The sequence below is a fragment of the Gambusia affinis genome, linkage group LG08 (assembly GCF_019740435.1).
Source record: "Gambusia affinis linkage group LG08, SWU_Gaff_1.0, whole genome shotgun sequence".
In the NCBI taxonomy this organism is placed as follows: Eukaryota; Metazoa; Chordata; class Actinopteri; order Cyprinodontiformes; family Poeciliidae; genus Gambusia; species Gambusia affinis.
This window is the reverse complement of record NC_057875.1, coordinates 9,172,858-9,200,726: the sequence shown is the minus strand read 5'-3', so window position 1 is coordinate 9,200,726 and position 27,869 is coordinate 9,172,858. Positions and strand designations below refer to the sequence as shown.

Below are 27,869 nucleotides of genomic sequence, written 5' to 3'. Positions count from 1 at the left end.
GGAGTCCCCTCAGCGCTGCGCTCCGGCGCGTTTAGCTCAGAGTCCACTCAGTGGATCCCTTACAGATGATGCCAGATACAGATAAGGGGCCGCCGCTGCCTGAACACCGTCTAGACTTGCAGTCCAATAATACTGGCCTTAACTCTTGTAGCCTATGGTACCATTGCTGTTGTCCAAGTAGAAGCCTATGTGTCTTTATACCACTACAGGAATCCCATGTAAAGTTTGCTTTGAACCTGGCTGCAAAGCGCCGTCATGTTAGAAAAGAGAGCCAACGTAAACATCCAAAACCCCTAAAGCAGACCAGCGACAGAGCAGCCGCAACCTATTGTGTCTGATTCGCTGACCCATGACACGGGGCAAAAGCTTAATAATATCTTGTCAACGATCAGTCACTGATCCACTTGGCTCAGAAACCAAAAGCAGATTATATCTGATATAAAAATATGTCAAAGCCAAACCCGAAGTCAGCTTTGTTACTTTGCAACAGCCTTTTATATTTCCAGCTGCAAACTTTCTGCCATTTCAACGATTCGCTTTATAATATATTAATCTTATTAGGGGCTGGTGTACACATTTTTTTCAGTTAACGTTTTCAGCAAACTTTAGTTGTTTTGAAATTAATTGATCTCCAGAATCCCTAAAAAGAAAAAAAAATTCTTTCTGCGGTTGGAAACCTAACATGGCCTACCTCCACTTCCGAATTTCAACAGGTCAGGCGAGGTTATTACCGGTTCATTTATCTTTTTTACATCTTGTACCATTTTTCTGCAATCATAGTCTACGTTCCGTAGACGTGTGGCATCATTCCCAGTTTTACTGATTTTTTTCTTAACACTTTTCTGAACAAACTCTTCAAACACTCGCAAATGTCGCTGTTCATAAACGATATCAAAAGGAAAGATCTCTGAGGCTTGTCCTAAATTTGGAGCCGATGCGTTACTTCCTCTGACACGCACAACTAATTAGTTTTACCCCATTTTCAACTAAAAAGTAACTTAGTGTCTTATTTAATCAATTGTTTATGAAAGGAAAAAGTAGTTTCCTTTATAGATTTAACTATTATTGTTATTATTTGTCCGTCTGTTTATTATCCTCACATATCACGGTTAAAAGATTCAGCATGTTTTTTGCTCTTTTTTATATTCACAATTCACAAAGACAATTCAGCTTTGATTTCTATTTATAACTCTTTTTTAAAATTATTATTTAACCTTTTCTTCAAATTGCTTGTGTTATTGGAATAAATTAAACGTCTTGAGAATTCTTCAAAATCGGCGTTGTCTTTAGAACTTAACTTCGACATAATTTCACCTAAAATCTGTCTAATTTCACCAAAACACATCGGTTGCAATCGTCGCTAAGGAACACCCTTACTATGGATGACGTCATCCCCATAACTTTTTAAATTAAGAAACCAAAATCTTCTTATTCCCCCAAGCTTCACTATTCATAGGCAATTTACATATCAAAACATTTACTCTTTTTTTTTTTTTTTTTTTTTAGTTTGACCTGCTCTGACACCAGCATTCATTTTGTCCACTTTTCTTCAAGGAAAAGAAATTATTATTATTTTTTAACTTATTAATTGACAAATTGATTATGCATGCAGTAAGCAATTGTTTTATTTATAAGATCAGTTATGTTTGCCTTCATAATAAATAATAATAACTTATTTTACTATAAGAAAGGCCAGAGGTGCACCTCTTTCATCTGATCCAATAATTTACAACAGTCTAGTGAAACTTATAGGTCATGCACATCTACACAGGTTGCATTTTTCTGACAAACATACTGGAATCGTTGACGTTCAGACGTCCAGCATGGGCTTTATGTGCTTGAATCCCATCACATTCTTCCCAGTATATCCAGGTAGCTATTGGCACGATTTTGTTTTTTTGTTTTTTTTTCTGGAAAGCCCCTCGTGTTCATCTACAGCTGTGTATCCATGATGCAGTCAGACCTCCCGTCCTCCCAGTTTGGACCTGCGCGAATCTATCCTGCAGCATAATCCATCCTGGTCCATTTAATGTCAACGGGGTCTTTTTGCGCTTCCTTGTTTGGATGGTGAGGCTGAGAGCTCGGGTGTGGGGGGCCTCCAGCTGACCCCGACGCCTCCTCACGTGTCGACGGGACTCGGAACCATGCTGTTCGGTGTGTCCGGTAGTTGAGACGAGAGGGAGGTCACGTCGCTGCCCGAGGAGTTTCCCAAAGAGCCCGACTCAGAGAAAGAAACCTGTGGGCGAAACAGCCTGGATCAGTCACGTAAAAAAGTATATCATATTGTGATTTTTATTTTGGTTAGGTGTTTATAATTAAGGTCAAACTATTTTTTGTCCGTTTCTCTTTTTCCTAAATTGCAAGATTATCTACTAAAATCACAACATGAGTTTTAGGCGTTATTTAAAATGCTTCAAAATTTGTTCCTGACTTCTAATGCTACAGTTTCTTCCTTCCTTTCTTTCCGTGCAACTGCAGCTGTGTGTTTTGCATGCATTTTAAAACGCTCTTATGAATGCAAATGTAGCCCACCAGTTGCTGGAAAGCAGGCTGGTCCAAGTCGGTTTGCAGGGCAAAGTCGCTGAGGCTTTTCCAAGGAGGCTGGTAGGTCTGCACCTCCACTGGATTCCCCTGCACGGCGTTGTCGTGCCGGATCGGACTCCCAGCCACCAGAGGAGTGCCTGTCAGGCCCTGCAGATTCTGGCAGGGAATGAAAATAGTTCATCAAGATCTTGCACAGTTCGGGAAAACGTATAATTCACAATCTATCAAACGAATCTAAAATAAATAAAGAAATAAAGATCACTGCAGGTCAGAGCACTTTCATAAGGAAAGGAAGAACGCAAACATGCATTCTATAAAAACAAAAAAATCCACCGAAATTTAATTAAAAAATGTCCTTCTGCATACATTTTTATTTATTCTTAATTATTCATTTAGATATCCCTTTATGTCTCCAAAATGTGTCTTATCATGTTTTAACTACTAGGCCCTAATCTATCATTGTTGTTGTTACAAACAAGACATGTAAACATTATCTGATCATTATCTAATTCTCCTTGTATCAAGAAATAGTTACAGTGTTTCTCTTTTTGATAAAGTTTTAAGAATCAAGAACTGCTCTTCGCGTACGGTTTTGTCGCTCTGCTGCTGTTGCTGAAGCTGCTTCATCAGAATGGACTTCTTCTTGTCCTTGCAGCGCTTGTTCTGGAACCAGACCCGGATCACCCTGGGGCTCAGGCCGGTCATCTCCACCAGCTGCTCCTTCATCAGGGCGTCCGGCCTCGGGTTGGCGTTGTAGCATGTCCGCAGCGTGTGCAGCTGCTTCTCGTTGAGCACCGTCCGGACACGGGTGGTCTTTTCGGACTGCTTGTGGACGTGGTTCCGGTGGTGAGGTGGGTGCCGGACCGAAATTGAATCTTAAGGGAAAGACATTTAAGAACGAAATAATTTGAGCAACAAATTTGCAATGTGTTGCAAAAAAAAAAAAGTAAAAAAAAAAAATAATAATAAAAAAATAATAAGATTAAGAATAAATAAATAAATAAATAAATAAATAAATAAATAAATAAATAAATAAATAAATAAATAAATAAATAAATAAAACTGAATTTGGAATAATATTAATAATCATCATCGTAATCAATAATAACTACTGTATACCAGCAATGTGCAGCGGTCTGGTATGAATGTTCCCGGGACTCAGCGGGCTTCCTGCAGAGGACCGCTCCACCAACAAGCCGTGATCGGCCTGACACAGAAGCTCGTCGTCCCGCAGCGAGAACTCATCCCCCGGCAGGAGGTGTCGGCTGCACACCGAGCACCGAAAACACTCCATGTGATACACATTGCCTCGGGCCCTCATCACCAGGTCGCTGCTGCAGAAGCCCAAGTCACATTTTGCACATTTGATGCCAAACAATCTGAGAAAGATACATAAAGATATGGATTTATAATTGAATAGCTCAATGCTTTCTCAGCATGTTCAAATGAGCACAATTATTGAAACCTATTGCGTGCTTCTCTTCTTTGTTGTTGATGTTGTTATTATTATTATTATTATGATTAATATTATTAATAATAAATTTCACACACTTCCACGGTGGCCTTCTCTACCTTGCATAATCTCTTTTACAGTAAGTCTTTCCGTCCCGGACGAAGCAAGTGCACGTCTCATCCAGATACTGGTTGCACTCTGCACACTTGAGGCAGGCTGCATGCCACTCCAGGTCCGGGGAAACTCTCAGGATGTACTGGTCGTGTATCTGACTTCCACACCCCACGCACATTGCGATTCCCGACTTCTCTACGAAAAGGAAATACATTAATGTGAAACTTTAATGAAATGCATGCTGGATCCACTTTAACCTATAAGAATCTAATGCAAAACAAACATGAACGCCGTTCCAACAATATTAGTTGCGGCGTTATAATATTGTAGACGCAGAAGATAAATATTATTGATATCATGCAAGGTTATTTCGCAGATTTTTATCTTATACGAATAATTACATGGCAATCGCAAGGTTTTCCCAAGTGTTAATTTCGCTGTATTTATAAATAAAAAAAAGATAGAGAAATTACATTCCAAATGAGTTAAAGTAGATATAAACAGTAAATGTTTCTCAAAATGAAAGTAGCCTATCTTACTTTTTGAACGATCCCCCATATCATCCAAGAAAGAAGTGTTGAGCAAGACGTCCACCATACAGGACAGAAAGTCGAGTAGCACGCCCACGGACGGAGGAGAGCAGCGGCGGAGGAGCCCGACCGTCCCGTCCCTGCTGCAGGATAAACTTGTATTCCTCCTCCGGGAGGTGGAGAGAAAACAAAGACCATCGACCAGTGACGTCTGCAGGAACCTGGACCTGTGTAGGTCCGGGGAGAGGGTGCCATATGCAAATCTCCGCTTGGACCCTCTGCTCGTTATGTTTTCTGTGGGCAGGCTTTGAGACAGTCTGTTTATGTTGCTCTCTGCTGGCAAAGCTTGCTAACCACTCTTCTTCAAATGTGCAAGTTGGAACCTGTTACTTAAAATGCACTTTATATATATATATATATATATATATATATATATATATATATATATATATATATATATATATATATATATATATATATATATATATATATATATATATATATATATATATATATATATATATATATATATATATATATATATATATATATATATATATATATATATATATATATTTGCTTTAACAGGCCACGTTTTGTTTACTGAAATTGCTTTATGATTTTCGTCATTACCAGTTTATTTTTAACTATTAGTTATTTCTTTCACCTGTAGCCAATATATTGGAAAGAGTCCATAAAGTAAATGTGACTAATGATAGAATATACACTAAAACCATTTCTGAATGTAAATGTGAATTTTTCTTATTAGGCTGTGCTCATTCTCTCTTTTTATGTTTTAACCTTTTTTCTCCTTTTTCCCCTCTTCTTTTTCTTTGTTTCTTTGTTTCTTTCTTTCTTCCTTCCTTTCTTTCCTTCTTTGTTTCTTTTCTTTTACTTTGTTCTTTATTTTGGTGTTTTGGTGAGTGTGGTAGAGCATATATTGAGTCACACCGCTGTGGGGCGACCTCTACTGGAAAAATTTTCACATTGCCACAATTATAGAAAATCAACATCTTAAAAATGTGCGTTTAAACACAAAGTCCCCAGGATACTTGGTGCGATGATTGAAATTTAAAATGAAAAAGTTGATAACTAACTTAGAAGTTTTCTTTAAGCTATGTGAAATAATGTGAGATAAGAGCTACACACATAATGCAGGCAATACTCAAGTTCAGAGGGTAAAAATATTTATTTGTTTTTTAGGTTGCACTATTCTACAATTCTATCTAATATAATTAGATAGAATAAATATCCATCCATGCATCCATCCATTCATCCATCCATGCATCCATCCATGCACCCATCCATGTATCCATCCATCCATCCATTTTCTTTACACCCTTGTCCCTAGTGGGGTTGGGAGGGGTGCTGGTGCCTTAGAATAAATATATTCTGTATATATATATTTACTTGAAATGGAAAGAAATGGAGAAATGTCTTTATTTTAAATAGCAAAATATTGTAAATAGTACAACAGTTACCATTTTTGTAAAGTAAAGAATTACTTGCTTTCACTGTCAAATTGTAAATAAGGAATATACACACACACACACACACACACACACACACACACACACACACACACACATATATATATATATATATATATATATATATATATATATATATATATATATATATATATATATATATATATATATATATATATATATATATATATATATAGACAATGTGCTCAGTGAATGCCTCAAACAATGGGGAACAGAAGCTGAGGTGCCGGAGGAACCATCATGGGAGGACAAGCCCCTGCATGGGATGTACCACCGGCAAATAACCGAAGTGGCTGACATCAGAAAGTCCTACCAATGGCTGGAAAAAGCTGGACTGAAGGACAGCACAGAGGCCCTCATCATGGCCGCCCAGGAACAGGCCCTAAACACCAGAGCAATTGAGGCCCAGATCTACCACACCAGACAAGACCCAAGGTGTAGGTTGTGCAAGGAGGCCCCTTAGACAGTCCAACACATAACAGCAGGGTGCAAGATACTGGCAGGGAAAGAATACATGGAACGACACAACCAAGTGGCAGGCATAGTGTACAGAAACATCTGTGCAGAATATGGACTGGAACCCCCAAGATCAAAGTGGGAAACACCCCCGAAGGTAGTGGAGAATGACCGAGCTAAGATCCTGTGGGACTTCCAGATCCAGACAGACAAAATGGTGAGGGCGAACCAACCAGACATAGTCGTGGTGGATAAACAACAGAGGAAAGCCGTTGTGGTGGATGTGGCAATACCAAGTGACTGCAACATCAGGAAAAAGGAGCATGAAAAACTAGAGAAATACCAGGGCCTAAGGGAGGAACTGGAGAGGGCCTGGAAGGTGAAGACCACAGTGGTGCCTGTGGTCATCGGGACCCTCGGGGCAGTCACCCCCAAACTGGAACAGTGGCTACAACAGATCCCAGGAACAACATCAGACATCTCAGTCCAGAAATGTGCAGTCCTAGGCACAGCCAAGATACTGCGCAGAACCCTCAAGCTCCCAGGGACCCGAGCTAAGAGGAAGAAGAATCACCACCCGCGGTGGGTGAGTAGGGAATTTTATATATATATATATATATATATATATATATATATATATATATATATATATATATATATAGAATATATATATATATATATATATATATATATATATATATATATATATATATAGAATATATATATATATAGAATATATAGATATATAGAATATATATATATATATATAATATATATATATATATATTATTATTTAGCCAACTTATCTAAGCTTAAAAAATAAAAAATAAGTCAAATTTTACAGTTATGTGGCGACATGGAGAAATGCAGCCAAGCTCTCCGAAAAATTCGTGGGATTCTATCGCGAGATTTCCCTACAAACGTCCTTGCATAAAGTCCACTAGCAGATATCCCTCCGTTGCAGCTGGTCGAAACATCAGGTGTCCATTATGAACAGAGTTTTAAGCAAATCATCTCTGAGAAATCTGGTAAGAGTTTTACTGATCTATTACAGCCAATGCGTTGCTCCGTTTTAGGTGTTTAAGGATCCCGAAGCTATATACATCTAAAGTGTTTTTGTTGTTGATGCTAACTGGTTAGCTCATTCGGTTGGATTCATTGAGCAATTATTTTATTCTGCATATTCATCGGGTCACTTCTAATGTTGCATCAATTATTATCTGCATGTTAGACACTACAATAGCTGAAATTTAAGGTTTGTTTCAGTCAGTTCTCTTTTTGTGTTTGCATCGCTAGCTTAGCTCTTATGAAACCTCGTAATGTTAGTTACGAAACTGCAACTTTGTCAATGACAAACATAGCCATACTATTACGAAATGTATTGTAGTTTAATATTTACCACTGTTATACATTATATAACAGAATTGTCGCTAGAATTGATACCTTAAGACTTTATGTAAACAACACAGCCAACACATCATACATTAGCATGATGTTGGAAATCAACATCATGCTAATGTAAATATTTAAGCTGACAGAAACTATAAGGTTTCTCTAAAATTATATAATATTATTAAATTGTTGAAATGTATGCTTACTCTGTTTTTCATTGTTCAGCTGAATAAAATGTATTTTAATTTGAAGCTAGACTATTGTCTTTAATTTTATTAACTTTTAAATGAGAGAAAGAAAAAAACTGTGCATCTCCTTTTTTTGCTGTACTTTATTTGAATGTCCTTTCGTATCATGTGTCACATCCATCATGTCTAGATTCGGCTGGTAATATCCTGTCTTGTTATGACACAGCTGGATGTGGCTTGTCTAGAGGTTATTTACCTGCCATCATAATCTTCCACGTGGACTCTCCCCACACTAGCTTATTCAGTCTTGTTTCCACAAAATGTCATGGGCTGGTAAAAGATTTCAGTGGTGTGATAAATTTGAGTAAACAGAACACAGTTTTATTTACACAAAATACTAAAATGGTTACCACGGTCAAACTGCTTTTTATCTGAAACACAAGTTCATAAGTCCAAGAGTTATTGATGATGATGGTAAAATAATAAGAAAATCTTGAATGCGCCATCCTTTCTAAATCTTAATTTTAGGCCTTTTAAAAGCAGGGGATGGATATGCTTTCACATATTATTTGATGCCATTTATGTGTTCTATGTTTTGTAGTCGAGCAAAGGAATTTGGGCAGTAACACATTTGGATATTTCTACAAAGCTAAAAACTAATTAGAGCAGTAATTAACCCTGTTGGAAATAATATGATGAATTATATACTGCCCCATGCCTAATTTGTATTTTCAAGCTTTTTTTTTTTCTGGCCAAATATGTTGAGTCCGAAATATTATGTCAGTATGTTGTGCTTGAATACCAAACTGATATTGTAGAGCTGACAGGTGCCCTCCCACCTGTCAGCTCTGTTCATTCACAGCCTGCGTCCACACATGGTGACTGATCTGTATTTCCCAACAGACGGGCCTCATCCAGAGGTTTCAGAGCACCTTGGTCGTCGCAGAACACAACAATGACAAGCTGACCCCCATTACTCTCAATGCCATCACTGCTGCCGGTAAGCTGGGCGGAGATGTGTCTTGTCTGGTTGCAGGAACGAACTGTGGAAAGGTAAGAAGCATTTCTGCTGCTAAACTTTTTTATTTTTTATTTATTTTTTATTACTAAAACTGTACGCACAGCGATTTGTTATAAACAAAACTTGCTCTGAAACGGGTTTATTCATGATCCACACCTTTCAAATCATCAAGTCCGGATCTGTTAATTTTGTTAGCCATTAAAAATTAATAATAAATGCAACTATACCATCACTAATGCAAGCCTTTGATTTTTAACCGGCATCATTTTTCTTTCTTTTGAGGTTGTAGAGGAGATCAGTAAAGTCCAAGGTGTGAAGAAGATTCTGGTGGCTCAACATGACTCTTACAAAGGTGCCTTGCCAGGTATGCTGTTCATAACACATTTATTGAGCAAGTCGTTCCTATTATAATTTTTCTACATTAGTGCACTTTCAAAGCTTGAACATCATTCAAGTTACCATGAAATCTATTGTTTTAAAACAAAGCTCAGAGAGCTTGTTGTTGGATACCTTGGTCAGTAATTTATAGTTGAATCTAAATTGATCAGACTGAAAATTACACCTGCAGTCTGTGTCAATTTTTATATGATCGTATGTTTTTCTGTTTGGTTTGCAGAGGAGTTGACTCCCCTTATCTTGGAAACACAAAAGCAGTTCAACTTTACTCATATCTGTGCTGGTGCATCTGCTTTTGGAAAGGTAAAATCCTGCTACACCCAGAATTCTTTGTCTCCGTCTCTGATCAGTCACGTATTACCTACAGCCCTACTCTCATTGCTTCATTCAATAGAATCTACTTCCCAGAGTTGCTGCCAAGTTGGATGTTGCCCCAATTTCAGATATTATTGAAATCAAATCTCCAGATACTTTTGTCAGGACTATTTATGCAGGTATGACAACCTTAAGTAGACCACTACAAATTATTGTTCTGAATTGTTGTTTTTTTTCAGATGATATATTTCTGACCTTTTGTTTGTTGATTTAGCTTCGTCTTGTGGTTTAGTTCTAAAGTGAAACATATCTTGGTGCAGGAAACGCCCTCAGCACGGTGAAATGTAACGAGGCGGTCAAGATCTTCACTGTCCGAGGGACGGCGTTCGAAGCAGCTTCAGCAGAGGGAGGAAGTGCTGCATCAGCAGAAGGTGTTACAGATTCAGCCTTCTGTGTTTGAGTACAGCTTTAAAAGAAAACAAAGCAAGCTATACCAGTACGAGCAAGACAAGCAAAATCCTGTCCTGCTCGTACTGATTATCGCCGTTCTGATTTGCAGTCGCTTCTACTCCTCCTGCTGGAGTTTCTGAGTGGCTCGAGCAAAATTTGACAAAGAGCGACCGTCCTGAGCTGACGAGTGCAAAGGTTGTGGTGTCAGGAGGTATGAACCCACCGCCTGTCTTTGACTCAAGATCTCAAAATGAATTTGTCACTGTTAATAATGGGTAGCACACAAAAAAAAGAAAGTCTCCAAGCTGCTAATGTCGAGCTGTTATTTTTCTAGGAAGAGGCTTGAAGAGTGGAGAGAATTTCAAACTGCTTTACGACCTTGCTGACAAATTGAACGCTGCTGGTACGATGAGAAATATGAGGGTTCATTTGTTATAGTTGTGCTGATTGATTAAAATGTAAATCTGCTGTTTTTTATTGCAGTTGGTGCATCCAGAGCTGCAGTGGATGCTGGGTTCGTCCCTAATGACATGCAAGTCGGACAGACTGGCAAGATCGTAGCACCCGTATGTTCAACCTTACATTAGTTGAATATTTGTGGAAAACACTTGATCAACAAATGAAGGGAGCATTAGAAAATTGACTAACTTATAGTCAAAGAGGTGAAATTATTTTCATCTTTAAAATTTGAGCAGGTCTTAAGCTCAGCTGCAGCATTAATGTTGCTGTGAGAATCGTCTGCTATCCTCTACACAACAATTCAGTGAGATAGCGATGGCTGCTCCTTTTGAAAAGCTTAACTTCCCATTATGATTCAGCCTGGATACCCCAGCTATGATTATCCACACATTAGGCTCCTTTGAAATGTGCCTACTGGCACATTTAGCGGCCCTAAGTGATTTAGCTGATCCATTAGAGCAGAATGGAGTGGATGTCTGACCAGAGCCTCAGACGTGTCATTTTCATCATTTTTTATTTTTTTTTTTAGTTTGCATTAGGTCATTCATGGGTACTATACTTCCTCTGAATCCTCAGTTGGAACATTCCCTGTATAGTTCAGGTCTTTGGCACTTTTTAGGAAAAATATGTAAGAAAGTGTCTAAATGAATTTGTAAAGTTTTACCTTTTAACTTCAGAGTATTAATTTAATTTTGGTGTACCAAAAAAAAATCCCCTGAAAATAAATTCACTTTGTTTTTTTAAGTTTAGGATGTTTTAAGATTATATAATTTGTATTTCAAATTGTTCATTGTTTTTCAGCATGGCACACACAGTTTAAGAGAATGACGAAATACAGTGTGAGTGTGAAATATTGGTCACCAAGTCTCCGGTGACCAATACTTGCCTTGGTGACCAATCTTTGTTGTCAGATGACGCCCATATTTAGTTTAGCAAAGCAAGTCATGCTCACTGTTCAGTACGGTTGAGAATATGTCATGCTGGACGATCCTTTCTAAAGGCTGTGGAAATTACAGTGATTTTCATAATTGATTATTTGATACACTGGAATGTCTTAAAGAATAAAATCTGGTAAATTCTATCAGTCAATTGAAACAAAGGTTGTTAGTGGGTCTTGCAACAGGATAATTTTACTAAACTTATGACCAAAACAACACAAAGCTATGGATTATTTCTCTTGATTAGAGACACAGATCTGTGATGCTTCTCTTTGTATGTGTCAGCTTTGTAAAATATAAAAGACCACCAGGTGCTGTTTCTTTTTTTTTTTTTTTTTTTTAAGCAAAGTGGTTGTATAGCATTGATGGGCATCATTATTATTGCAACTGATGAGTTTGCTAAATCCTGCTGCATTGAAAATGCATTGGTTTTCTATCTTTTTCTCACACATCTTTACCACTGGTGCCAACAACGTTATCTGTGGTAGTGAAAAGCTTTGTTGCAGGTTTCATTAAACGTCTGACTTGGGTTTTCCGTGCTGGTTTAGTCACAGCTAAACCTCTATTCATGTTTCATTTCTTAGGAGTTGTACATTGCAGTTGGAATCTCTGGAGCGATCCAACACCTGGCTGGAATGAAAGACAGCAAGGTAAAGTTGGAGGACAAAGACAAACAGTTTATTTTTATAAATCCATTTTTCTGCTTTCCTGTGCCTTCATGCCTCATTTAGTTAAGCCAGCACTAGTGGTATTTTACACATATTTCAGGCAGTTCTAATAGACTATTGTTTTCCCTTTTAGACTATTGTTGCCATCAACAAAGACCCCGAAGCTCCCATTTTCCAGGTGGCTGACTATGGCCTTGTGGCGGATCTTTTTAAGGTGAGTTTCTACGAGCAAAACAAACTCGTATTAAGACATGGCAAACCCAGCGTTTTATTAGCTTTTAGTCCAGAATAATAGTCAGAATATAACATTTGTTTCCTAACTTATAAATTTTGCAGGATGCCTTATTCCACCTAATGGAAATGTGGAACTGCTGAATTATTAAGCTCTTGAATTAATCTAAGGAGGGTTCTGGCTGGTGCGTGCTGCCATGAGGAGACCACATTAGCATCTCAGGAGATATCAAAACTGATCAATAGCCGGATAAGAGTTGGCCTCGGTTTGCGTTCTGAGCTTCGACTTGCCAGACCTCTTATACGCTCAGTTGCGTTCTTGTGTCAAGTTGGTGCTCGGGGATATCGAGCCAGGCGCGTTGGCATGACTAACACTGGAATCCAGTGCCGTCTGTGAAAGGCTAGCAGGTTATATTTTCATGTGTGTCCTGTTGGTCATGTTTTATTTAGCCCTGCAGTAGTGGCTGAGCAGCCCAGGTGTCCTGACAAACTCTGTAGGAGTGATTAGGAATAAGCTGGTGGCAGCAGAGTTGTGACCTGCTGGGTGAGATCATCTTACATGTGATCACTCCTCAGATAACTGATTAAAATGGATGGGCTCTCTACTTTTTTCCTAAATGGACATTGATACCCTGCAGGAACTCGGGCAGTGACTGATGGTTCTCCTCAGACTCTGCTCAAGTCAAATGCGGAGGCATGTGAATAAATTAGCATGCATATTCATCGCTTGAGTCTGTAGCATCATGCAAAAGGATTTATACCTCTTGAGCTTCTCTGCAATTGGTGACATTGCAACCACAAACTGCAGGATTATGTTGAGATTTCATTGGACGGGTCAAGACAAAGTAGTGCATTATTATGGGCGGGAGAGGGTGAAAAGTTGATTAAAAGTAGTTTTATTTATTAGCTTTTTTTTTTTTCTCTCCAACCTCTTTTCCTCTGCTACCCCATAAATTAAATACACTGCAATAATCTCCCCTCAGAAGTCGCATACATACTAGATAGAATTCATTATTTAGAATTTTAATCTCTTCTTTGAAGGTTTATTAGAGAACATTGATGAACATTATTGAAATAACACCGCCAATAACGACACAAAAGTAATTTCATCCGTTTTTCTCCTAAGGCTGTTCCTGAGATGACAGAAGCTCTGAGCAAGTGAGGAGAATCGAACCAGCGCTTTGTCGTACAGATGGAATAAATAAGAGAGCAACCATCGGAAACAGACACTGCCTTAACACGTTTTTGAAGCTGTATGTTGGTGTTTTACAAAATCTCATCATTCTTTAAATTCCAGTTTTGACATAGTCTGCAGATATCAGATGGTTAATGGGTAACTTCTGCTTGTGTCTTTTTGCTTTCTGTAATACATGTAAATTGTATTTAAAGTCTTGGAACAGTACTTTGGGATGTCTGAATTTTACATGCAAGATGTCTCAAAGGAAATGTACAGTAAGTAAAGAGATGCTTTTGAAAAGCAGTGTATTAAACACATAGCTCAAAACATCTATGAATTTGCCATGTTTTGATTTTTATTAAGTTGCAGCATTGCTTTACCTTGATCAGAGAAATGTTTAGAAAGTTTCCAATGTGGTCACAAATCTTAAAGGTTCATGCTATCATTTTTTTTTTGCACTTTATTTAAACTCTCATATTTCTTGCTCTTTTGTGAGACAGTCATTCTCATTTGTGAATATTTACACAAAATTAAGTAAAATAAAGAAAAAAAACACATTTATTTAAGCTTACATAAAACCTGGAGGGTTTTAAATACCTTAATGTGGATTGGCAAAATCTTGAATAATCTTATTAAACTGGGGGCTGGACAGCTTCCAGTCATGGCACCTTGAGTAATTACAAATCATCTGACATTTTAAAAGTCCAAAGATAAAATTCCCTTAACTCTGACTGTAGACAAAAATGTAGAAAGTCAAAGAATAGAAGTAGAGATGATAATATTTTTGCCCTGCAGGAGTCCATGAAGGACTGTCAATGAATTTGGAGATGCTGACTTAGACACTACTGCCTGTTTCCAGGTGATGTAATGAGACAAGATTATTTGGAGAGCTCTAAAGTGTAAGAACAATAATGTTAAGCCCTCAGCACCACCGTCTTCCCCTCTTCATTTAAAAAAAAAAAAAAGAATATATGAAGAGCAAATTTGTCTGCACAGGCATTTTTTTTGTTGAATGCCAGACCTTGTTCACGCTGCTGGTTTGTGTTAGGAAAAGTAAGAAATTGTCAATTCCTGAAAAAAGTGTAGCCTGATGAATAATTTGTCTATATTTTATCAGTGCCCCTTGTGGCGAGTTCATCCTTTTAAGTCTCAGCAATATAAAGAGGTGACTTGAGTTTTTCTTTTTTTTTTTTTTGCATTTGATCTTACGAGTAAGCCTCGATAGTTGGTCTGTGAAGTCCTAAGCTTCTGACAGGCGGTTGACTGAAGTCTCCACCGATCCCATCATCCTGTATTTCTCCTCAAGCAGAGGCTCGTTACCCTGCACGTGGATAACAGTCTTGCTGTGAAGCCCGATCCGGCTCTCTTGGTTCCTCTTGTTATAAATGTTCAGTCTGCGCTCCAGCTCTGGGCTGGTTTTGGTGGAACCGGTCGGACTGGGCGGTTTTAGATTAACGGGGTCCAAGCCCTTCTGAGTGAGACAGGAGTCTTCAGAAAGCGAGTAGAGCAGCTCCTGCACCACGGCGCTGGGACTCCCTCGCGGCTGGGGGCCCAGGGCCAACGGGCTGCTGTACGGTGGCGGGTAGCAGCGCTGGTCGCTGTAGTCCGTGGAGGTGGAGGCCTCTCGCACCGTGGAGCTGCAGTCCATGCTGGAGCCCATCGTGTAGCTGCTGATGCTGTGCTGACGGGCGCTGAAGCTGCTGCGGGACATGGCGGTGGTGGACGCCTCGCTCACAGAGCTGCTGGTGCGCTGCAGTCGGCTGGACGGCGCCGCGTCGGCGCTCACTAAGGTAGAGGGAAGCTGGCTGGGGTTGTTAGGCAGATGGACATCTATCGCTGCCGTGGTGATGACACGGGCTGGGTCTGGGATCCCCATATCTGCAAAAATATTTTTTTAAATAAAACAACATTGGAATGAAGTAATCTTGCAGGTAGTTCCTACAAAAACATTTGTGTACCTTTGAACTTTGTCATCTTTTGTGACATTACACCAACAAACGTCAATGAATTGGGAGTTTATACGACTCACAAAACTAAACGAGTGCATAATTGTGAAGTGAAAGAACAGGAAAAAATATCAAAAATCTTCACAAATAAAAAGACTTAGACTGGTGTACTTTTATATTCACTCCCCTTTACTTTGATGCCATTAAATAAAATGCCTGTTGTCTTTAAAAGTAACCTAATTAGTAAAATAGGGTCCACCTGTGTACAGTTTGATCAAAACATGAGTAGAGCTTGTTCTATGAAGACCTCAGGGGTTTGTTAGCGCACATTAGTGACTAAATAGGGTCGTGACTAACAAGGAAAGTGGAAGAAGATGCTTTAGTCAAATTTGACAAGAATTTAACTTTTTGGTCCAACATACAGAAGTTAGCAGTGAACATCACATTCAACACTAAATTCCCACCTAAAAACATGGTAGTGGAAGCCTCATGCTGTGGAATTAACTTTATTAACCAGGGACTCTAAAAATGAACAGATTGACTGGATAGTAGCCAGACCTAAATCCTGGACAGAGACCTATAAGAAGCTGCAAAAGTTCTTCCAGTGGAATAACGACCCTAAACTACAGGAGAAGTTTAGGGTCGTCTTCTATTCACAGTAGATTCATATCTGTGAATAGAAGCTTTCTGTCTGATTTTCCTAAGATGGCTGGACAAAAGTTTGAGCTATTTTCCTGTTTAACAATTGAAACCCAAGTTTTGTGTACCAGCAGTTGCAATGTGACAAAATGTGAAAAACTTCTAAGACAACAAATAGCCTACACAACCACCGTTTTGGTTTGCTGATACTCACCGCTGCTTGGCTCGCTGTAGTACTGGCTGATGTAGTTATTCATATCATCCTGAGCATGATGATCTGAAAATAGAAAAAAAGAGGATAAAACTCTTCCCAGTGTAAATATAATGTACACTAGAGTAGTTATAAATTAACGGTAAAACACAAAATCATTGTAAGTTACATAAGAAAGAAGAAAAATATTCTCCAAATCCCCATTTGTGATAATACAACTTCTGAGGATTATTAAAATGGAGATGTGGTAACAAATAAGATGTAAATAATAAATAAAATGCATGAGTACACACTTTGAATAGTTCACAATTGTTAGATGTTTAATATTAATATTATCTATATCTTTCTGTGTAATAACTTGTTAACATGTTTTATGCAACTTTTTACAGGCGACCTCAAGGAATATTTGCTTACAGTTAATGAAGGTTTTTTTTGTTTTAATATGTTAAGCAAATAAAATTACACCAAATTCAAAACAACTAAACTATCAAAACCAAACTCTGTATTACATTGTAACGAATGGAATTGAAGTTGTTAAACTTAATGTAATGATTCATTTCTGTTGCAGATAAATTTTAATGTAAAACGTATAAAATTAAATTAAATTATTCAACAAAAACAGTAAGTAAATGACATAAATTCCTAAACATTTCTAATCCAAAGAAAATTATGATTTCAGATAAATTTGTGACACATTTGTATTTTACGAATATAAATTTTTGGAAATGTCTCTCTGCATAAATGTTAATATGCCTGACTCCACAGCATAGTGATTTATGCTTGGGGTTTTCATTTTTTATGAGTCTGTCCTCATTGTTCAGTCCAAACAGCGAGAGACACCATTCCCCAAATGATCAATACCACTTGAGTGTGCGACTTTCGAGCCCAGCTGAAACGCAGTCCGACTTCCGACATGCCGTCTGTTTCACGATGTGATTTATAACGCCGATAAAGAAAATGCTTCGGTGTTGTGAGCCCCTGACATCACCTGTACAGACAGTGTTCTGTGTCCTCTGAGTTATGAGCCGTCTCTGTGTGAGAGGTTTATAGACCATGCTCTCGCTCACTATGTGATGTATAGTGCAGGCGTGGCACCAGAATTTTGATGAGGAAGGTGAGAAGATTTATTCTGAGGACATCAACACCCTTACACCGTTTGATTATGTTTATTTTGTGGAGAATAAAGGAAGTCAAGCTACATTTTCTGCAAATTCTTGTCTTCATTTGCTAATTTTGTTCACTCCAGTGGGCCAAATTGTCAAGTATTCTTTTTAAAGTCAACTAGATAAATTGTTCTGTTAAATTATATGTTAAACAATATGCAGAGGCAGTACTAATATCAGTTCTGCTCTTTTATGTCACCAGACATAAAAGATCATGGCATCTTAGCAAGTTTCTAACATTGCTCAAATCTGACCTAAAGTGTACAATAAACACACAATAGATTCCACAATGCTGTTCTATATCAAATAAAAATTAAGCACAAACAGAAAAGCTGTGGGTGGAAAAATAAGAACACCCTCTAAGCTTCTGTAAGATTTAGGAGGCGCATTAGCAGCCTAATGCTGGTGTTTAAACTACTAATTAACAGATGATTAGCAGTGGGAGCACACCGATGAGAGCAGGAGTTTGGGCAGTGTTGCTGAAAGTCAATTCAACAAACTGAACATTAGAAACATTTAACAGAGTGGTGAATCTTCAGGAGTTGATATCTTTGACTATTCTGAACATACACTTCTGAGAAAAAGTAGAAAAAAAGAGATTATTTTCAGATTCCAGAGTTTCAAAGTTAGCATGTTAAATATTACAGTTCATTACAGTACAATTAGATAATGAAACCAGAAGAATCTGCTATCAAGGGTCACTGCTAAAGGTGTCTCAACAAGACTTTGAATCATAGTGTCTACTCAGTTTTTTTCAAAGCTACTTTTCAATTTTGCCCTTACGTAATGACAGTTTTGAATGTGCTGTGCTTTTTTCTTCTTCTTCTTTTTTTTTTTTTTTGGACAACTGAGATCAATTTGAAATAATTCCAGAAATAGATAAAGCCAAATCATGATCATTGTGTCCTGATATATAAAACACAGAGTAATCTTTTTTATTGGGACTGAATCAGGAAGAAGGCCTGGAGGGAAAACGTCTTCTAAAACACCTCTAGAAAGCCCAAGAGAGCTATTGTTCTTTTCCACTTCAAAAAGATTTAAAAGGTCCATCGGTTTGGAAGGAACATTTGCAGAAACAAATGGTGTCTTGGAGGTTTTCTAAGGTGAACTAACTTAGTTCTCTTTTGCTTTATGGCTTTCAATTGTAAACACAGTTTATATGCCTGTCTATCTTTATAAGGACACACTGAGTTTATTGTCACAAATTGTTTCACAAAATCTTCCCCGCATTTTTTTTTGTACCATTTTGTCTCAGCAGACAGTTTTAAAGGTTCTGATTTATTTAAGAACAAAATAATAATAAAGAAATTAATCTTTCTAATGTTTCAAATAAGTTATTTGCAACCCTTTTTGTGGTATTACATATTATTTTGCTGCTTGTTTACTGTCCACCCCAAACTTTACAATTAAACCTTCAGCTCCTTTCAGGATATTCAGTTTCTCCACCATTTACTGGTGAATGACCATCTTTCCTCCTTTTAGTTCTCAGTAACAAACCACAGCTGGATGTTTTGGGCGGGTTACCTGCAGCCCCCCGAGGCTCCCTAACTTTGGCTGGTCTGTGATGGTCAGAGGCTCCCGGTGCTAACCCGTCCACCTCCTGGAAGCTGCTGCTCTGTTTCCCCCACATATGGTGGATCTGCATGGCGGCTTCACGCTCTGCTACCAGGTCCAGATCCTGCTGGGCGAGATGGGCCCTCAGCTGTCTGATTTCAAACTGTAAGGAAGAAAATCGAAGGAAAAAGCGAACATATGAGGAATTTCAGCTTTTATTTTTTACTGTGAACGGTGACAAGGGATGTTTTTCAGCCCAAATAATTTATTTACAGTGCTTTGAGAGAAAGTTAGCCTCCTTATACAGTCCTTCAATTTTTTCCTCTTGTTTCTTTGGTTGATATAGATGTTTTTCATTATACTACTTTTTATATTTGGCTTTGTTAGCTTTGTCTTCTATCGAAACATGTTTGAAACATTTAAGAGTGACAAAAAAAAAAAAAAAAAAGAAATCTGCAAGGAAGTAAATACTTTTTAAACAAAAGTTTCTATTATTTGCAGACTCTCCAAATGTGAAAAAATAAAACATAATAATTAATTATAAAATATAGAGCACCTTCAAACAGATGTCATGACCGCAGTGTAATTGTTTTTCTTGCTTATTTTTAATGCATACAGTGTAATAGTTTCTCTCGTGTGGCATTTTGCTTCCCTCTGCTGGTTTCACGCTGCTACAAAACAACATAAGAGAGATGAACTAAGTGAGAACTTACAGCTTGTTCTTGGCAGATTTGGGTTAGACGATCAAGCTGCTCCTCCCGCACTGCTTTAGCCTTCTCGTACTGCTGAATCTCCAGCTCCATATCCACCTTCACTTGCAGAACATATGCTGGAAAAGAAAACAGACTGATCTAAGTTTTTAATTTAATCTGTGTAATGATTAGTTAGAGGGAAACTTTCCAGAGAAAAGCACCAGATGGAATTAAAGCAATTCTGGAGTTGTAATACATAAAGACTTAATATTTCACATGTCTACATCACGTCTGCATCTGACAGTTTGTAGCACCAGTAATGCTTTCAGCCTTGTTTTGGGTTGGAGTTACATTTATGGACATACTGCAAATGTTGGAGACAAAACTTTGCTTATACACAAAGCCAATATAAAGCACGGGAAAACTACCTCCAAGATATTGTCATAAGTTTCTAAACGCATTCAAAAGTGGAGATATAATTTTTGAAAAAATTTCAAGTGAAGATGTTAGCCTGGCGTTTGAAAGATCTGTAAGGTTTACTGACAAAGAAACAGAGTATAAGATGCCAATGATGAGCCAGCAGACATGACAGCCATCTTCAGTTTTTCACACTGCTGAGCTGAATGCACCCTAAGTAGCCGGACAGCTTGTTTTACATTTGAGAAAATGTTTCAACCATAATGTTGCAGATGTACATCTGACTGATTAATCCTGTGGCTGAGATTAATAAGCAAACTTTATGCAACCAGTCATGTCTGTTTTCTTGCTGCATGTTTTTAGTACATTTAACTTTATAGGTAACCTTAATACAGTATTACATGTGAAAAACAAATATTACACACAATTAATAATAAAGTCGATAAGAGAATATATTTTTTTCTTATTGGCGTTGCACTCAAGCCTCAAATGAGCCTGATGTTTATGTATTTCTAGATTTGTCTTATGTTTGACACATTTAACTTTCACAACTTGTAAAATTTTCTGGAATTTTACTCTGAAATATGTCTATCCGGAGGGCTTCATTTCGTTTATTTTTCTTATACACTTTTTGTGGCATGCAACGAATGCTTTTGATTTTGGGAGTATAAGTAGTGCTTTAGAAATGTTAATAGATTAATTTAAAATAACAGCAATAAATAAGTTTTAAGAGACTGCCATAGTCCCCAGGCCACCAGGTGGCCCCCTTACGCTGTTAAACTCCTCATACCAAACACTTGATCCGATGTTGATTATATCATAATTTAAAATTCGCTCCTACAGTTTCTGAATGGTGAATTTACTATAGTCAAAAATTTGTTTACATTTTCAATAATAAATGCTTTTTATGTATCATTGTCATCATTCAATTGAAACTGTTCATAGTTTGAATGCATACTAACAGTCATTATTAAGTGCAAAATAAATGATGCTCTGGGCGCCATACAATATTTATTTGAACTTGTCTTGCATTTCACTGAACAAATACACAAGGCAGCAACATGTTTAGTTAGTTCTGTATGATCAATGATCAGTGTCACTAAGCATTTTGGAGCTTCACAGGTGACTTTTGATAAATGACACCTTGCCCATTATAAGGAAAAACTAAAACAAACAAATAAATCTCAAGACTCAACACAGCGAGTGCGCTGCATTATCTGTCTGTGTGACGAGAGGATGGAGGAGACGTCGGCCCCTCCTGGCTCACCATCAATGATTCTCTTAACCCTCCAGATGCGCAGCGAGATAATGAGGCCGATGGCATCCCAGGGGCTGCTGGGGCCGTTGGCCACTGTGGAGGCCACCATGGGGGCCAAAGAGAGAACGATGACAGCTCCATCAAACACCTGCAACAAAAAAAGCAACCCTTGAGTTATAACACCTGCAGAAAAAGAAGCCATCGATTCACTTCTCATGGGACACATGAGAGCTCACCTCTACTTTGTTCTCAATGTAATCCCATATCCCCAGCACCACAATCCTGAACACCGTCTGAGAGCAACAACGAGATAGAAACAAAATGAAAACGTGGAGTAACTGCAGATATTAAACCCCACACTAAACACAATTTAATTAATGCATTTTCTTAATTTCTCCAATTTAATGGACATAGTTTCACGTAATACAAGCAAAGCTATAGTACTCCATGTCTACTGCAATTTTGCTCCTTTTCTGCAATCTGTAAAGCCCCTTTTAAAAGTTTTCATCAGAGCAGCATGAGCTTCCCTTTGTGCCAAAATCATATGAACGTCCTGACTGTTTATATTCATTGGGAACATGACAAAACATGTGTCAGTGTTTTTATAACATTAACATGAACTTCAGATATAAAAGAACTGTTTAAATAATCTCACTATCTGCCTGTCATTGTCCGCATACCTCAGTGTGTCTGCTCTTCTTGAACCCATACTCCTGTCATCATGCTGCCTTGTCTGCTCACTAATCATGGCATTTTGGATGCAGATGCATACATACATTACCTTGCATGCCCCTCAGACTTTTTCACAGTTTGTCATGTTACAAGTACAAACTTTAATGAGATGTGATGGAATTTTATCAGATAAACACAAGGTGATGGATGTATGTGAAGTGAACGAAAAATAATACTGTAGTTTTAAGTTTATGTTTTTGCAAATTAAGATCTGGCAGTCATATTCCTCATTTAGTTCACCTAAACTGACAGGCCAGGCAAGCAGAGAATTAATCTGAAATCTGGTAACTCTAAGGAGCTGCATAGATTCACCTCTCAGGTTGAAGAATCTTTTGACTGGGTAACAAGGGTAACAATTAGTCATGTAAGTTGCAAGTCTGGTTTTTGTAGAAGAGCAGCAGGAAGAAAGCCGATTCAAAAAAGTCCCATTTAACTTTTTGATGCAACCAAGTGCATTCCTGTTTTATGGTTTTAATTTCTAACACGTTTTATTATTTTTTTTACAAGCATTTTATAGATATTTTCAGCAAAGTTGTGTATGTTTTTTTATTTTTTTATTTTTTTATTTGACAGACTGGAACCAGTGTGGAGTAAATGGATATATTATTACATATTTGCACTAAAATATATAAGTTAGAACCTACTAATCCAGATTTCTGGTCTTGTTTAACTAAAAAGTATAAGATAAGGTTAGTAAAGAAATGAGAAGAACATACCTCTTCTCATTTCTTTGCTTTGTTTTAGGCCTTTAACTAGGTTGTGTGAGAGCTCTGAGGCATTTCCTTAAATCATTTTTACCATATATGGTAACCTTTCTCCTCTCCTACATCTCTTCACATAAGCTTTGAGGCATTAAGTTTACTTAAGTGTGTTGCAACGTGTATGGGAAAGTGAAAGCTCACAAACACCAGTGTGGTGATGTTGACACAAATGCAAAAATATACAAGAAAAGCTTTTCAAGTACCAATGCTTATCTAACACAAAAGAGAAATTAAAAAGACATATGAATATATACTGATGTACAATGTGGCTGTCATTATAGACATGAACCAACATCACACCATCTTAATAAAGATGTAAAAGCTTAGCATAGACATGCAACCATGTCTTCAGCACTTTTGTTTTCACAATGCAAAACAGCTATGTATCTGTAGGTGACTCTATTTTAATATCATTTTACAGTAAAAGCAATGTATTTAGTTCCACTAAAAGAAATGTAACAGATTTTTTCGATTTCTCTCTTCTTTCAGTGAAAATGGTCTACGGAATATGGTATAAATCACACAAATAAAACTGACAATATGCAGCTTAAAGGTAAAAATAACAGTGACGACAGCAACTTAAAATGCTCCAGACAAGTGTTTGTTACATGCTTTATAAATGAAGAGAGTTCACACGCAGACATATGGAAACTTATAGAATAAGCTAAAGTTTTGAAAGTCAAGTGTAAGAAATGAAAATGAATGTGTGTAAAGAAAATGAGAATCAATGAAGAACATCTGAGGTGTTGGAAAGGAGTGGCACAGAAAGCTCTATCTGCACTTTGAACCGTCTTTGCTGGGGATCAATCAAATAACCTGAGACAGACTGTGCAACAGCAGAGACACGAGTGGTTTGGAAATTCAGTCTTTATGTGACTTTTTATCAGAACAGAGTACCAAAATGTGTTTGTGCAGGGAATAAAGGTGCTGGGCATTTCAAAGCTGTTCCAGTATTGTGTTGAGAACCTGCTGGTGCATTTCATTGGAGCAACATACTGCACAGCACAGCATTAATGGGCAGGTCGCTGCATTGGCTGTAAGTGAGATTGCTATTGTGTTGAGCAGGCGAGGACTCACCTCAGTGAAGAACACAGAGAGGATAGCCAGGCTGATCCAATGGATGATGCTGGCAAACTGGGATGCATTATTAACTGAGGGCATAAAACACAGTAACCTATTATTTTAAAAGACAGAGGGGCTCATGAGCTAAACATAGGTGATACATTTCACTGCATCAAACATCAAGTGAAAATACCAGCGCATCCACACGTATGCATCTCCAGATTGAAGCCTAAGGCAGCATCATACATATTCATTCACCACATACTGTACATGCACTTGTCTGCATCTTCCCCTCTATTCATCAGGCTACTTGCGGACGGCATCAAACTGCGCTCGGCTATCAGCAGAGACATTTGTCTTCACGCGCCACATCTCCCTCCATCTGTCTTTGTTTGCTGTGTTCAGTGATCTGTTCTATCTGCCTATTCATCTTCCTCCAAGTCCTTCCCACAATCCCACAAGTAGCAGACTCTGCATTGCTTGATTTCTTGGTCTATCTTCCTTCTCACATTTGTCTCTCTTGGTAATTTAACTGGTCAATCACTCAGTTAGTCCACTGGGAACACATTTTGGAAATCGCCAGAGGAAAATGGTCTGTCAGCATATGAGCCCTGCGGACATAAGGCAGGGAATCTACTCAGACCTTTATCTCCTGGAATGTGAGTGAGTCTTAAAGTACAATGACATTTTGGATGTAGAAGCTTAGGATTTTGTTTTGTAGACTTTAGAGTTGTTCATAAATTTAAGATGTAGTTGAATTTGTGTCCCTGCGACTTACTTGTTTATATGTTTATAGTATTGGTGGCTGGAGATTAAATTTATAGAGACTTAGCTCAATATAAAAAACAAACTTGGTGCTTTTGCATTTATATGGCACTTATAGCAATGTCATAATTGAAGGTATGCTGGAGTAAAGATGATGATCCATTATATGTTTCGAACATGCTTGATATTAAATTTAGATTAATAAGAAAAATGCTCAAAGTTAATCAAATAATTTTTAAGAAATACAATATACTGCAGAATTTCAGTTACTCTTACAATAGTACTGATAGAGTTGAAGAAAGTTGTTGCGCCTTTTAGTTTAATATTTGCAAACATCAGCATTATAATAAAGTATATTTGAATAAAATTGCCTTCTGTGCTTTATTTTAATCTTAATGTAGTATTCTTGCAGCTAAATCTTTATGCTAATGATGGCGTAATGAACCTGTCCTTTTGTCTTGTGTATTAGATCTATGCTTTGACCCAGTGCCTTTGAATAACAATCAGTAAACAGTTGTGCTGAGCAGACCACTTTCCTGTCTCTCCAAGGGCGTGTTGCATCCAGTCTAGACTGTTAATAATGAACAGAACAGACCAACTTCATCAGTATTACATCCTCAAAACCACACTCGCCATCCCCTCCAATGTCATCACAGCCACGTTATCTTGTTAAGCATCACTCACACTGCAATAGTTTGATGTCTATGAGCAACTCCACTGTCAGCAGCAGCACCACCAGGATGACACAGGCCACCAGGAAACAGTTAAAACCTGCTGACAGCAGGCAGACCTGCCACAGTGCCGCCCGGCGTCCACAGCAAGGCTTCAGCCAGTTGGACCTGAGAGGAGGGGGAGATGTGGAAGAGATTAATAATATTTTAACACCAAAAAGTAACATCGACGACATGGCTGAATATCAAACACAAGACATGCAAAGAGACAAGACGTGTGTTGGAAAGGTGCATAACCTATTATGACATATGTCAATGTGTATTTCCTCCCCCCTCAGTTGATATAATTTCTTACAAAGTATGTTTTTCAATTTCAATATAAACCTTTTAAAACATTTATATTTGATAAAGTAGTGTTATGACAAGGCTCCTTTATCAGACTTAAAGTACCTTTTTAAAATTACAACCTTGAAATAGGTACCAAACATGCTAGTCATTAAGTTCACAATCTTTGTTTTAATGTTCTTTAATTGGTTTGATGTAATATTCTGATCTTAAAAGTATTTTTGTTAACTGTAAGCAGACACTATTTTACTTAAAAAATGTTTTGGTTCACATGCTGTACTGCTAAAATGAAAACTAAAAACACTTTGCAAAGGGGTATTAAATGGAAAGGTGTGTGTGCAAGTCTTTTTTACTTGGTTTGCTTTCAAAATGTAAATTCTCACAAAAAATAGTCACTATCAGTTGTCACCTTAAAGCAATGTCTGTCTGAGGATAAATGGAGTAAAAATAAATAAATAAATAAATAAATACGCCCCTCTTTTCTGCATCAGCTTCAGTTGAAAGAGGCAAAGAAGCAAACAGCCAGTTAAAACCAGAAAGGAAGGATGAAGGAGTAGGACGGGATGAAAATGGCATGAAAGAGGAAAATGCACAGTTTTGCACACAAGAAACAGAAGGCATCAAAAACAGACATAAATCTATCATAAAAAGAAAGGAAAAAAGATGTGATGGAATAATTTAAAAATAATTTATAGTTTATATTGAAACTCAACCAGTATAAACTGGTAAAGTCTCTTGTGATCAAGAGTATAAACTCTTGATCACAAATAAAATATCTCAAAGCAAACAAACCTTTTTGGATCTTTTCCTAATTAAGGAGCTATAAGGTTAAAAAAAATCCATCTATCTATCTATCTATCTATCTATCTATCTATCTATCTATCTATCTATCTATCTATCTATCTATCTATCTATCTATCTATCTATCTATCTATCTATCTATCTATCTATCTATCTATCTATCTATCTATCTATCTATCTATCTATCTATCTATCTATCTATCTATCTATCTATCTATCTATCTATCTATCTATCTATCTATCTATCTATCTATCTATCTATCTATCTATCTATCTATCTATCTATCTATCTATCTATCTATCTATCTATCTATCTATCTATCTATCTATCTATCTATCTATCTATCTATCTATCATCTATCTATCTATCTATCTATCTATCTATCTATCTATCTATCTATCTATATCTATCTATCTATCTATCTATCTATCTATCTATCTATCTATCTATCTATCTATCTATCTATCTATCTATCTATCTATCTATCTATCTATCTATCTATCTATCTATCTATCTATCTATCTATCTATCTGTCTATCTGTCTATCTGTCTGTCTGTCTGTGGGAAGATTTCATAGAAAACGTAGTCCGATCAGCTTTACAGTCATAAAAAAATATATTTTCTTTAAGTAGAGAAGAAGGAGAGGATACATATACTTTATGACTGGAGTCATTTTGCTATTAACAGATCTAAACAGTCTATTGATCCTAAACCAAGGTCATCAGAGCAGCTGGAGTTTGGCCATGCCGTTGGTCCGTGCCAAAAAAATCAAGCAGTGCACTCAACCCTCCATAGCAACCTTCTCTAGCTGCCAGTCCCTACAAATTAGAGCCCAACACCAGGGGCGACAAAGAGGCAGTGAAGGGTAATAGCTCTTTCCCATGTGCAAGCGTACTCTAAGGGAAAAATGTCAAACCACATTGGCTAAAGAAAATATTTATTCATTAAGATATTTCATGCAGTAACAGAACATTTGTGGGAAAACTGTTAAAAGATGGAATGAGCAGC

The 27,869-nt window shown here is 37.5% G+C and overlaps 3 protein-coding genes across 5 annotated transcripts in view; 1 reads left to right on the top strand and 2 right to left on the bottom strand.

Annotated features, from left to right (window-relative positions):
* Positions 1–1,579: 1,579 nt before the first annotated feature.
* isl2a (ISL LIM homeobox 2a) lies at positions 1,580–4,831 on the bottom strand. Of its 3 annotated transcripts, none has more exons than XM_044124236.1 (6): positions 4,651–4,831; positions 4,117–4,306; positions 3,664–3,923; positions 3,133–3,419; positions 2,533–2,700; positions 1,580–2,236 (listed from the first exon to the last, which is right to left on the bottom strand). In XM_044124236.1, the coding sequence occupies exons 1-6, from the start codon at positions 4,706–4,708 to the stop codon at positions 2,120–2,122; spliced, it is 1,080 nt and encodes a 359-aa protein (XP_043980171.1). In that variant the 5' UTR covers positions 4,709–4,831; the 3' UTR covers positions 1,580–2,119. The 3 variants fall into 3 exon arrangements, with proteins under 3 accessions (XP_043980171.1, XP_043980173.1, XP_043980172.1); XM_044124238.1 differs by having other exon boundaries at positions 3,664–3,878; XM_044124237.1 differs by having other exon boundaries at positions 4,117–4,301.
* Positions 4,832–7,511: 2,680 nt separating this feature from the next.
* Positions 7,512–14,174, top strand: etfa (electron transfer flavoprotein subunit alpha). Its single transcript, XM_044124233.1, has 12 exons — positions 7,512–7,636; positions 9,092–9,241; positions 9,492–9,573; positions 9,826–9,908; positions 10,000–10,099; positions 10,241–10,351; positions 10,480–10,581; positions 10,705–10,773; positions 10,854–10,936; positions 12,352–12,417; positions 12,569–12,649; positions 13,793–14,174. The coding sequence occupies exons 1-12, from the start codon at positions 7,598–7,600 to the stop codon at positions 13,826–13,828; spliced, it is 1,002 nt and encodes a 333-aa protein (XP_043980168.1). The 5' UTR covers positions 7,512–7,597; the 3' UTR covers positions 13,829–14,174.
* Positions 14,175–14,306: 132 nt separating this feature from the next.
* Positions 14,307–27,869, bottom strand: part of tmem266 (transmembrane protein 266) — a 29,369-nt gene continuing 15,806 nt past the window's right edge. Inside the window, exons 4-11 of the mRNA XM_044124228.1 lie at positions 25,728–25,882; positions 24,294–24,367; positions 21,960–22,016; positions 21,733–21,871; positions 20,070–20,185; positions 19,327–19,519; positions 16,643–16,705; positions 14,307–15,721 (exon numbers count right to left, since the gene is read on the bottom strand). Coding sequence (XP_043980163.1) covers positions 15,084–15,721; positions 16,643–16,705; positions 19,327–19,519; positions 20,070–20,185; positions 21,733–21,871; positions 21,960–22,016; positions 24,294–24,367; positions 25,728–25,882 — 1,435 coding nt within the window. The 3' untranslated portion in view covers positions 14,307–15,083. The remainder of the gene's footprint in view (positions 15,722–16,642; positions 16,706–19,326; positions 19,520–20,069; positions 20,186–21,732; positions 21,872–21,959; positions 22,017–24,293; positions 24,368–25,727; positions 25,883–27,869) is intronic.